Consider the following 13,004-nt stretch of genomic DNA (forward strand, 5'->3'; position numbering starts at 1 on the left):
AACCCTAAAAGCGTGATCACCTCTGGTTTTAAAATAAGAGCGTTAGGAGACCTTGATCAGAGCTGCAGTTTTAAGGTCTCTGTAGCTCTACTTTATACACAGGAGCCTGGCCATGTAGGGCTTTATCCATCCATCCATTTTTTTCCACTTTATCCTATTGGAGCTGGAGCCTATCCCAGCTGCCAATGGGCAAGAGGTGGGGATTCTGGATAGGTCACTAATTTGTCACAGGGCAGACAACCTTTCACATCTATGGGCAATTTGGAATCGCCAATTAAGCTAATTTCACTAAGTGCATGTGACGTGCACGCATTGGGGGGAAAGGCCCCAGCCAGATGGTGGATTTGAACTCAGGGCCTTCTTACTTCTTACACCACACCACCATGGGGATTTTTTAGGTTGTGCGAAGTCTTGTTAGCAGTCTAACCGCTGCTTTCTGGACCAGTTGAAGATAGGCTGGGGAGATCAGAGATTTATGTAAAACCTGAGTTTTATCTGAGGAAGCAAGACTGGATGAGTTTTGGGATGTGAGATTCAAAATTCAGTTGTTTGTTGCAAGGTTCTTACCAGAATTTTTTACACAGCTTTCTTAAGGATTTCAAAAAATGAATAGAAGTTTGGAAATGGGCCTGTAATTGTCGGTGGGATCTCCGGACGTTTTGGGGGGGATTTTAAGCAGAGGGATGACAGAGGCTGTTTTAAAATAATCTGGCATGCGCTCAGGTGACAGTAGCAGATAAAGTCAGTCCGAAAATCAGTAAAAAAGAACATTCCAGAAACCGGTCTTTCTCTGCACCAGCTCCAGGTTTTAATGCTGTGAGTAATTGGTGTATTTGACCCCTCACCCAAACTGTCATGATGCTGTAACGCAGATGAAAGAAGCAAGGCTTTCCCTGAAAAAGCAGTTTTGGCACCATAAGTTATAATGATACCTTTCTATAGGCTACATCGTTCAGTATAAACTGGGCCTTCACACTTTATCCTGTGAGATGTGTGTGGCTTTTGTGGCCTTCTTTTCTTTCACTCAGAGGATGTGTCATGACTTCCAAAAAGAATTTCAAATTTTGATTTTTACAACCATAGAGCACTTTTCCACTTAACCTCAGTCTGTATTAAATTACCTCAGGTCCAGAGAAGGCTGCAGCATTTTCTCCCATAAAAGTGAGGATACATTTATTATGACAGAAGTTTTTAGAGTGAACAGGAAAGCTGGGAGAGAGAGCGGGGGAAGACAAGCAGCAAAAGCCCTGGGATAGATAGAACTCAGGTTTCTGCAGTAGCCTTATGATATATGGGTCGCCTGCTCAAGCTAGGCGATGAAATAAAATGATTTCAAGGCCAAGACCGATTTCTCCCACACAGCCCTCGTGGAGTTGCAATATGTAGATGACGGCACTAACATCGCCCACACAGAAAAAGATCTTCAGTGCATGCTAAATGGCTCTGTCTGGGCAAACTTGCACATCGGCGTGACTTTAAAGAAAATAAAAAAAGACAGCAAGGATCTTAATTAACCTCGGCAAGTCTTCCATAAAATAAAAATTGACATTGTAAGCCCCGAAAATGATCTTCTTGAAGAAGCAGAAACAAACAGCATGACCACCACCATCATTAGACGCCAGCTGACATGCTGATTGATGTAAGTCTGATTCATAAACAGGTCCTCTGCCTACAACTAAATGACTGCAAGTAAGCAATAGAATAAAAAAATAGAAACTCAAAGGATTTAACTGAGAGGACTTTGGGTAAAAAAGAATTACATCAAGTGCGAGAAGAAACAGTGTAATTGACTTGCACTCATCTCAGACAAGCTGCCAGAAATGAGCTGTTCCAGAACTTCCAGTTTGAGCCATCCCAAGTCTCAGAAAGGATCCAATCTGTTTAAAAGCCCAGTGAGGACACCCTGTGGTAAAGACATAGAAAAGCATTCATATTATCAGCTGCCTTGGTCATTAGCCGCAGCATGGGTATTAATAGAAAGCTGAACAGACAGTTAAGGATCCAATTACCCATGCATTGTGTATTTTCCTGTGTATGTTTATGAGCAAACTCCCACAGACACACCCATCTGTGTACCACTTTTTCACTCATTAATTAGTCAAATAAAGAAACAACTGCAGTGACATCCTTTCGCCGGAGCCTAGCAGAAATCAAAGAGTTTGGTCTCTCTGCTTTTTCCATTGTAATTTCAGCCTATTGCAGGAACTCTGTTGACGGCCAGTGGTACAGTTATGATGACAGCAGCGCTGAGCCAGTTCCAGAGGCGGAGGTGTGCACACGTGGAGCCTACATCCTCTTCTACCAGAGGAGAAACACTATCCCCCCCTGGTCTGCCAGCTCCTCAGTCACAGGTCAGTCCTTTCAGATGCTGCAGAGTGCCTTGCTATTATTAGTTGGCTGGAATCTGCTACACCTCATTCATATAATATAAAACTAATGGAGGCAACATGAGAGTGTCATTGCACCTCACACCCTCATTATCTGGTAAAAACTCTATTTTTAGCCCCATCAGTGTTCATTTTCACTGCCTCATCTTGTGTTGTAGCTAATAGCCAACAAGACCTGCTGCCAGTCTCTATTTACATGAGTCACAGAGACGCTCTTTTTCATAGTTTCTACCTAATGTCTGTTTTTCCTAATGGATGAAAAATAGATACTACTCCACAATCACAGATCTGTTGCCATCTCAATGCAGGATTGCTTCTTCTAATGGAGCTGTAGTTGGTCTTTTTCTCTTAATGTGCATGCTTATTATTGGACTGCAGAGCAACAAAACAAATTATTTTCATTCCTCTGTTTAGGTTCCACCAGCTCGTCCGCCTCTGACCACTGGCTGGTCCGGCTGACAGGGGGCAGTAAGAGGGGCAGTGTGGTGTCAGGAGGACCTGTGCCAGGATCTCTGGGAGCCGTACAAGCCCCTGAGTCTCCTGAGTTGCCAGTGTTTAGAGATGAACCTCCCAAAACAGTGGAAACATGTAGGTATCTGGACTAATGTGTATAGTTGGTATATTGTATAAAACACAAGAAGGCAAAAAAAACCCTTTAAGAGTAAAAGATGAGGTGCATTTTATAGTTTACAGTGCTACATTGTTACCAAAGGACTTGTATTCAAATGCATCCAGTCTCAATGATAAGCTATGGAAAGCTTGGTTAACTCCTTTCTCATCTTAACAAAAGGAGAAAACAATTCCTTGTTTTGAGTTAGTATTTTATTGTTGTTCTTGCTGATGATCTTGATGTGATTCCAACCTCGTGCAGGTCTATAATCTTGACCCTGACGTCCTTTGACAGTTTTTTGGTCTTGCCCAAAAAAAAAGATATTTTAAAAATATATCAATGTGAATTATTTAATTTCATTAAAAATAAATTAAGCAGTGAGTGGAGAGGTGGTGGAGAGGTTGGAATGGATGAAATGTATTCTGTGTGCTTCATTCACACCAATCTAACACAACCACAATCTCTGAGAGTCAGACTCTGGTTTGGTTGTTGAATACTTATTTCACTCAGTTGCATGCAAATCAATAGATAATGTTTATGTGATGTGTTTTTCTGCATTTTTCTTTGATGTTCTGTCTCTCTCCATCAAAATGAAACTACTATGAAAGTCAGAAATTGTTCATTTTTGTGTAACTCAGGAGACCTACAAATAAGTTTTTCCCCAACTTTAAATAAGGACTATTTTGACTTTGTTAATCATGCAAAATTTGCAGATTCATGCAGATTTTTACAAATATATCATCCTAAACTCTCCTCCTCCTTGGAAGCATTTTTTGCATTCTGGTATAACAATAATCTATCCAGGTCATGTCAATTTCTTTTTTTAAACTTTGTCTCGTGTCTTGTCTCCTATAGATGGGTCAGAAAACAATCAGTTTGTCAGAGGGTACCAGGGCAGGAGTGTAAGCATGAGATCGCCAACTAAGCCCAAGGACACCCTGAACAAAGTTCTCCCACTGAGGTGGTCCTTTGGTTCCAGAGACCGTATCAAGCACTCTGCCCAGACTCAATCTGGAGAGCTGGTGGAGTATCTCGAGTCCGGTCGGCGTCCAAGATGTACCAAAGACCCCATCATCACGCTGGTGGCTACCCCGCCACAAAGAAACCCCCATGGAAGAGTCTTTGAAGCAGGACAGGACTGCAGTTCACCGAGCGGCAGCAGCCTCAGCTGTACAGACAGAGTCAGCTCTGAAAGTTGTTACTCCCCCAAAATACCAGAGGGACAGAGCAGAACTTTTGCAGAGAGAAACATCGGCCATGGAGGCGATAATGGCAGCAAAGATGTCAAAGCTCGAGATGATGATTCTCTGAGAAGGAGATCATCTAAGAGAGCGAGGCCAGACCAGGGCAGGACCCTGGAGTTCCAGCTACAGAGAGGGGCCATTCTAGGCGGTCAGTTCAGCCACAGCGCACCCCCGAGCAGAGATTCTACACTGAGAAGATCTAAGGTCCACATAGGGGCGACTCCCAGGGCACAAAAAGACTTGTTACAGATGGTCCTTCAGCCTGAGGACAGGAGGGTGCAAAGAGGACATGAAGGTCGGAGCCAAGAAAGTCTCTTCTCTTTTTTTAAGCCCGGTTTCTTGAAGAAAGACATTCCAAGGTCACCAGTCAAGGGGCAAGAGAAGCGCCTGAAAGACCATGAAGATCTGGGAAGGCTGGCGAGTAGCAATTTAGCCAAGCTGTCCCTCTCCAACGGGACTCTGACTGCTGCGGCACTAGAAGAGAGGAAAGGCGCCGGTGGGCCCAACTGCGATGGCCATAACTGCAAAGTCCAGCTGGTCAACGGAAAGGCTGGAAGTCATGACCCTGTCGACATCAAACGCGCTCACAGCTCCAGCAACATCCAGACGAAACTAGATTTGACATTTCGCAGGTGCGCCTCCCTGCAGAGGAACGGAGAAGTCACGATCCCTGCAGCTCACCGCGTCCTGCTGGCGGACAAGCCGGGTTACGCCACTCTGCAGCGGACGCGATACAGTACCACCTCACTGGGTAGGCACGGAGCTTTCCCTGAGGCCTGTTTTAAAGGTCACATTGCACTCTGAAATTAATTATTATGTTATGTGGAATTGTAAATAAAATCCTTTCAGTTTGTCTGGTCTAAAAAAACAAAAAGCACAAATTAGAGCTAATGTCAGCGGCATGGTTGATGTTTTTCTTCTTATGTCAGCTTGGTTTTAAAATGAGAAACTGCCTTTGGTGAACAAAGAAGTGGTGACAGTGGAAGCGGATTGGCCAAACATTCCTGCTGCTGTAATGCACTAATTGAAACTGTGGAATGAATTCCAATTGATGGATTAGGTGTAAGCTATTAAATTCCAGCAAATGCAGCCACACATGTCAAAATCTCAGTTGAAGCCAGCTTTTTCTTTGTTACCAATGCTAATGCTGATTTCCTGTTTGACAGGTGATCAAATACTAATTGTTTCCTTTTATATCCCATTATAAGTGCCTCTGTGAGAGCCTTGAATGACTGCTGAACACCCGAGCTCCCTACTGATTCCTCCACACCCACGCACTGGGAGAAGCCCACAGCTGGAGGCATCGCCGAATCAAAGTACATCTTCTCTCTCCCCTTCATAGTACTGTTCTAAGTTCTCACCTGTGTGTGTCTTAAATGAAATCTATGCAGAGATGAATTACTAAGGGAAAATACTGCTGTAATGTGATTTGTTTCCTGCACTTTTTGTGTTGTTTTTACACTGCTGTCTGCTGTTAGTACACTACATGTTTGAGTTTATGATCAACTTTTTTGAAAGTGGAGGTTGATATGGTGAATTTGCATAGTTTTAGTCCATTGTGGAGTGTGGCATGTACTGACTAAAGAACAGTTTACAGTTAATGGGCGATGATGTGTAAGATTGTTCTAAAGCGCTGCAAAAACTATACTAACACAGCACTGTTAACCGGCTGTATTATCAGTTAAATATTATATTTTGTTGCACTTTCTTTTTTGTACACTTTTCCATATCTGAGCTCATTTGGAACAATTGCATTGTACAAATTGGGCAAAACCAACAGATACAGATGAGGACAGAGTTATTAGCCTCCCCTTTTTCCAAAGTACTGATACACAGAGCAGGCAATTTTTAACAAAGCTTTTCCAAACATCCTAGTTTTATTTTGGATGCTTATGTTATTTTACTTATCAGTGCCAAAATTATTAGCCCAGTTGATGTAAAAAGTCAAATGTGAATCCCTTTTGCTGGATAACCACCTGCATGTTCTTCTTTGGTGAATCTCTCAAGCTCCTACAGATTCGATGGCCTTCTGGCATGGAACTTGGTCTTCAGTTCATCCCACAGATTTTAGGTAGGATCCAATTTAGGGTTTTGTGTAGTCCAGTCAATAATATTCACTTTGGTCTTCTCAGTCGAGTTCTTCCCCAGGAGCGATGTGTGTTTTGGGTCATTCCTGTGTTGCAAGATAGAGTTCCTTCCACATTGATGAGATCCTCAGTTCAAGATGCACTGGAGCATCCCCACAGCCTAATAATCCCACCACCGTGTTTCACTGTGGGGTCGGTGTTCTTTGGTTGTAGGCCTACAATGTAAGCAGAGTCTCTGTGGCCGAAGAGCTCTAGTTTCATCTCATCTGACCAAAGGACACGCTTCCAGTACGCTTATTATTTCTCCAAGTTGTTAGTAACATACTTTCATCTGTCTCTTCTGCAGAAGTTTTTCTTGCTCTGCAACCTCCCAATCCACTCCTGTACATGGTTCGAGTGATAGTCTTCTTGGAGACTACAATTCCCTACTTGACTAAGTCATTCAATGGTGTCTTGGCAGTTGTTGGCAAATTTTCTTTCCAGAGTCTTTGAGATCTTTGGCTTCCTACCTCTGCCAGGCTCGTTCTGTACTCTGTGACTCTCTTTTAATTTCTTGATGATACTTCTCACTCCAGTTGTTGACACCTGGAAATGCTGTGACCACTTTGTATATCCTTGCTTTGGGATTATCAAGATTGCTCTGTTACAAAAGCAATAGGGAAAATTAGAAATTTCATACAGGTGATAATAATTTTGTTCTCATCTGTACTTCGGCTGGTGAAGAGTATGTAAGGGGACTTTCATGACTAAAGGTTTGTTCTGGGGGGGTGTTGGAGCTGTGAAACCCCATTCTTTCCAAATGTGCATTTTCCAGTGGTTGGTTTGCTCTGACGTCATGAGGAAATTTTAAGAAAGCACATGTTTTTACCACCTCAGTGGCTTGCACAGCAATAAAGGAGAGGGCTGTTTTTTTTTTTTTATCTCCACATCTGCTGCTCCAGTGTGTGGGAGAGTGAGTGTGTACTGTATGTCTTTTTCACTCGAGTTGGATTGAAATTTTGCTGATTTAAAAAAATCGTAGGTTGTTCTTTCATCGAAGACTTGAAGATAGGCAGAGTGTTAATGGCAATCATGCTTCAAAGCATTCCCTGAAAATTGTATAAAGTAGCCGCCAGAAGCAGGAGCTCTTCCTGAATATTTAGTGTCTGTTTAATTCAGAGTAATCACCATTTCTGGAGCTGCACCGTGATAGCTTTCTCCGATGCGGCGGAAGGATGAGCAAACCAGAAATAACATTTTTTTTCTCTATTCAAACTCGACGATAAGCTTTTGATTTACAATAAACTGTTTTCAGTGTTTTAAATTTGTCACTGATGCTTTTCAGAGTCCCTGTTAGTTGCACACACTGTATCTGTCCTCGCTGTTTTATGTTCTGTCATTTGACGTAACTGTTTAAAATCACTATTTACCAAATTAAGTGATCATACATGAAGGATGTGTCTGATACATTATTTGGGAACAATGGCTAGATTCTATTTTATTAACTTTTTTAAAAGTCTACATTTTGTACCTGATGTGTAATTATGTAATTTAAGTACCAGATTAAAACTGTATGCTTCAGATTACCACGAAAGGGCGGAATAATAGGTTTGGTAGGTTTGAATGTGACACAACACACGCAAGTTCTTGAATCGGACTGTCTGTAACATCTGCATAACGTACTGAGAGTTTTGTGGGTTGCAAATTAAACACAGCTTTTCTCACAAATCATGTCAGTGTGGCAGAATTATTTGTGGTGCATTTTTCTCAACATTGCTTCAAATAAATGAAAAACAGCTGAGTTTTTTCTTTTATTTAAAAAAAAAGGCATTGCATGGCTCCTCTTAATTCATACTTAATCATCTTTTTTTTTAAACTCAAAGTGTGAATAATAACATTTTTAAATTTAAAAAAAAAATGTTCATGCATACAAAACAATGTATAGATAATAACCAAGATTAATTTTCCAGAAACCAGTTTGTTAGTTACACCTGTTCAACTGCTTGTTAACACAACTATGAAATCAGCCAATCACATGGCAGCAACTACATGCATTTAAGTTTGCTGACATGCTCAAGGCTACCCGCTGGAGTTCAAACTAAGTGAAATTAAGTGGATATTTCAGAAACTGGTAATCTACTGAGATTTTCTCACACAACCAGTCCCTCGGGTTTACAGACAATGGTCTGAAAAATAGAAAGTATCCAGTATGTGGCAGTTCTCTGGGTGAAACTGAGGAAGAGTTTGCACAAGCTCACCAAAATTGGACAACAGAAGACTGGAAAACTGTTCCCTCCACTGATGAGTGTCAGGTTCTGTTCTGACATTCAGATGATAGGGTCAGAATTTGGTGCAAAAACAAAAATTATTGACACACTTCAGACACCTTGGAACCGACTCAGCATCATTTAAACACCACAGCCTATCTGAGTATTAATGCTTCCAGCAGGATGATACACCATGTCCAGCTCATATCATCTCACACTGCTTTCTTGAACATGACAATGAGTTTGCCTCCATAGTCATCACATCTCAAACCAATAGGGCATCTTTGGGATGTGGTGGAATGGGCGAGTCACATCATGGATGTGCAGCCAACAAATCTGTAGTAACTGTGTGATGATGTCATGTCATAATGGTTATTATTCTAATTAGTTAGTTAGGTCCTCCTGCGCCATTCGGCGCATTGGGCGTCAAATGTCCGCCAACGTACTCGATCAGCTGCAGCTGCTTCGCCCTCATCGCAATGTCTGTGGTGCGTAAATCATCGATGAAAGTTCTCTACCATGTTGTACAGGGACAGCCTGGTTTCCATCTTGGTTACGTCCCTCTGCAGCTTCTAATCGTCTCAGTGTTTTCAGCTGGTGCTAATTGGCCACACCTAGTCAGGTGTGGATAAAAGCATACCTGAGGCAAGCTTTCCGGCAGTGCACTAGTCTTTGCCTTGGTGGCACCAGCCATTTTAGCCAACCTGGTTTTCCATTTTAGGATGAAACCTCTTCTCACCCACACTCTGTTGTTCGTCTCCTTTTTTTATGTTGTGGCTTTTGAGCCGGGTCGTAACAGGGTGGGTTCCACATGATGGCAATCTTGGGCAGTTGGTGTGGGGGTTGGCATAGAACATGACCTGCAAAGCGCACATGTCGCTCAGTCACAATGTCCTGGAGGGGACGTGTGGCAGTCCGACGGTGTACTTCTTCATTGGTGACATGGTCCCGGTAAGAGACCCCCAGGTTCCCTCTTAGCCATCGCTGTTGGGCCACATTGAGTCTTCTGGCTGATGTTTTCCACATCTCACAAGTACAGATCGCGGTAGGTATAACGATGGAGTTGAGCAGACGAATCTTCGTCACCAGATCGATCTTTGGGATTGACCAGATCGTCCGGAGCCGCTGAAAGACCGTACCTGCTTTTGCAAGCCGACAGACTGTAAAAACAGACTGTAGCAGTGGGTGGGCATCACTGGTTCAGCTCTGCAGTGGTTTAGGTCCGACCTCTCTGAAAGGACTTTGTGTGTCATAATGAATGATTTTACCTGTACTTCCGCTGCCCTCCCCTGGGGGGTACCTTGGGGTTCCATTCTTGGTCCTCTACTGTTCTCTTTCTATTTGCTACCAGCTTATATGCTGATGGCTGTCAAGTCTATTTCCTTTTAAAACACAGTGGTTCTGTTCAGCCTCTCCTTAAATGTCTCAAAGACATCAGGGGGTGAATTTTCTTAATAAGATAAGATAAGATAAGATAAGATAACCTTTATTAGTCCCACACGTGGGAAATTTGTTTTGTCACAGCAGGAAGTGGACAGTGCAAAAGTTATGAGGCAAAAATTAGAATACAATAAGAATAAATACAGTACACAACTGTACAGAATAGAATAAAATAAAATACTATATACAGTAGAATAAAATAAAATAAATATACAATAAGATAAAAATAGAATACAAATACAAATGCTATATACAACTGAGTAAAAATACAACGATGACAGAAAGGATTATTGCACTTAGTATTATTGCATATGTATGGATGTGTGTGCTTGATCAGTTAAAGTCTTTATTATGGAGTCTGACAGCAGTGGGGAGGAAAGACCTGCGAAATCTCTCCGTCCCACACCGTGGGTGCCGCAGTCTCCCACTGAAGGAGCTGCTCAGTGCTGTCACAGTCTGCTGCATGGGGTGGGAGATGTTGTCCATCAGGGATGACAGCTTAGCCACCGTTCTCCTGTCACTCACCACCTCCACTGGGTCCAGAGGGCATCCTAGAACAGAGCTGGCCCTTCGGATCACCCTGTTCAGTCTCTTCCTGTCCCCAGCAGAGATGCTGCCGCCCCAGCAGACCACGCCATAAAAGATAGCAGAAGCCACAACAGAGTCATAGAATTTCTTCAGGAGTGGGCCCTCCACTCCAAACGACCTGAGTCTCCGCAGCAGGTACAGCCTGCTCTGCCCTTTCCTGTAGAGGGCGTCTGAGTTATGAGTCCAGTCCAGTCTATTGTTCAGATGAACACCAAGGTACCTGTAGCTGTCCACAGCCTCAATGTCCATACCTTGGATGTTCAGTGGTTGCAGTGGAGAATGCTTGTGCCTGCGGAAGTCTACCAGTTCCTTGGTTTTACTGGCGTTGATCTGGAGGTAGTTCAGCTGGCACCAGTCCACAAAGTCTTGGGTCAGACCTCTGTACTCCTTGTCGTCCCCATCAGTGATGAGGCCGACTATTGCAGAGTCATCAGAGAACTTCTGCAGGAAGCACTGGGTGGAATTGTGGGAGAAGTCTGCAGTGTAGATGGTGAAGAGGAACGGAGCCAGAACCGTTCCCTGTGGGGCCCCCGTACTGCAGACGACCCTGTCCGACACACAGCCCTGAGTCCTCACATACTGTGGTCGGTCGGTGAGGTAGTCCAGGATCCAGGTAGTGAGGTGATGGTCCACTCCAGAGTTCACCAGCTTGTCCTTTAGAACCGAGGGAAGAATGGTGTTGAAGGCACTGGAGAAATCAAAGAACATGATTCTCACAGTGCTTCCAGCGGTCTCCAGGTGAGCGAGGGAACGATGTAGGAGGTGAATGACGGCATCATCCGCTCCAATGCCAGGCTGGTAGGCAAACTGAAGTGGGTCCAGTGATGAGCTTATTAGGCGCCGAAGCTGAGCCAGGACCAACCGCTCCATTTTAATGAAAGAAAAGACTGAGGTCACAGTTCTTAAATCCAGTGGCTCCAGCTGTTTCCCTGCCTTTGACTTTTTCTGTTTGGCTCCACATGAAAAATCCAGCATCACCAATTTAGGTGTGAAGATGGACCCCAGCCTCCTTCCACTTGAGGCGGCAGTGCAAAACCAAGCCCATCCTGTCTAGATGGCACCGATCCACGCATTTATCATCTCTCGGATTATTATAATAGTCTTTTAAGTGGAATTCACAAGGCTTCCCTCTCACATCTACCGCTTTGTACAAAATGCTGCTGCACAATTTTTAGCATCCCTTCACTGGCTTCCCGTTCAGTTTTGAATCCCTTTTAAAATGATGTAATTTGTTTTTAAGACTCTTAATGATCTTGCCCCTTCTTATTTGTCTGAGCTGCTTCACCCTTACATGCCGTCACGTGCTCTTAGATCAGCTTTTGACTGTCCCAAAGACATTTTATAAAACCAGAGGAGCCAAAGCCTTTGCAGCTTTGGCTCCTAAAATGTGGAATGAGCCGCCCCCAGAAGCAGGCAGGCTATATCCTTTGCTGTTTTTAAAACCTTTTCTCTTTGGCTTTTAACTCAGTATGAGTTGTCATCTGTCTTGAACTTTTACCCTTTGTATGTACCTGTGCTATTTTTAAATGTTCTTTAGCACCTATGTATTAACTTAGAGCTGATTTGAATGGAGTGAATAGTCCAAGTGTGAGCCATATTTCAAAGCTTGTAGGGAAGTGCCATGAAGTGCTTCACACCACATTTCATACACTGACACAACACAGCGCTGGGTGAACTATTTGAATTACTACAAGGTTGCCTTATCTCACCACAGCTGTTACCAGCAGCATTTTGTTTCTGCCTACGCCTTCTTTTTCTTTAGTTTCCCAGGTTAAAGAAGTTTCTTGCACACTGACAGAGCCTCACTGGGTTAGGTGTTGCAAAGATACATAAGATGTGCGAGATATTCTTTGAAAGAGCCTAAAAATCTAAAAATGTCTAAAACTATATCAGGACATCTCTACCCTGAAGGAGTCTGTGCTAGAAGAAGAAATCGTTACATCAGTTTCATTGAGACTGGGAGATGTACATTTTCAGGGTGTTTTTCAAACGGACCAGCATTAGAATAAAATGAAATGGAGTCTAACTTTTGGTCTTTTACTAAAGAAGGCCAAATAGGGGAAGAAAAATAAGCCCTTTCATCTATTTAAACAGGAACATGGCTGTGTGTTAGCTGTTCAACACTTGTATAAATACACTGTAACAAATTCCTGTAAAAACTGCAGCAGGATTTTACAGTAAGCAGGCTGTGTTTCAAAAATCCAGTAGTATTGTGTAAACAGCAAAGCATTCTGGGAGCTGGTGGAAGTTTATTTGACTGTTACATCAAATGTACTGACTATACTTGAATTACAATTTCCCAATCACTGCTGGAATCAGAGTTACCCAATCTAAGATATAGACAAACCACCAAAGCAACATCCATATGTGTTATTTACATGTTTATTTTTTTAATCTGTGAA

At 42.9% G+C, this 13,004-nt stretch overlaps 1 protein-coding gene across 1 annotated transcript in view; it reads left to right on the forward strand.

Moving 5' to 3' along the window:
• usp43b (ubiquitin specific peptidase 43b) overlaps positions 1–8,057 on the forward strand; it is an 87,605-nt gene extending 79,548 nt beyond the window's left edge. Inside the window, exons 13-16 of the mRNA XM_086288442.1 lie at positions 2,193–2,351; positions 2,802–2,975; positions 3,853–4,992; positions 5,450–8,057. Coding sequence (XP_086144568.1) covers positions 2,193–2,351; positions 2,802–2,975; positions 3,853–4,992; positions 5,450–5,460 — 1,484 coding nt within the window. The 3' untranslated portion in view covers positions 5,461–8,057. The remainder of the gene's footprint in view (positions 1–2,192; positions 2,352–2,801; positions 2,976–3,852; positions 4,993–5,449) is intronic.
• The last annotated feature ends 4,947 nt before the right edge of the window (positions 8,058–13,004 follow it).

The sequence above is a fragment of the Aulonocara sp. 'chitande type north' Nkhata Bay genome, linkage group LG4 (genome assembly GCF_057382095.1).
Source record: "Aulonocara sp. 'chitande type north' Nkhata Bay isolate Kocher_YH1m ecotype deep benthic linkage group LG4, A_spYH_male_GT1.1, whole genome shotgun sequence".
Taxonomy (NCBI): Eukaryota; Metazoa; Chordata; class Actinopteri; order Cichliformes; family Cichlidae; genus Aulonocara; species Aulonocara sp. 'chitande type north' Nkhata Bay.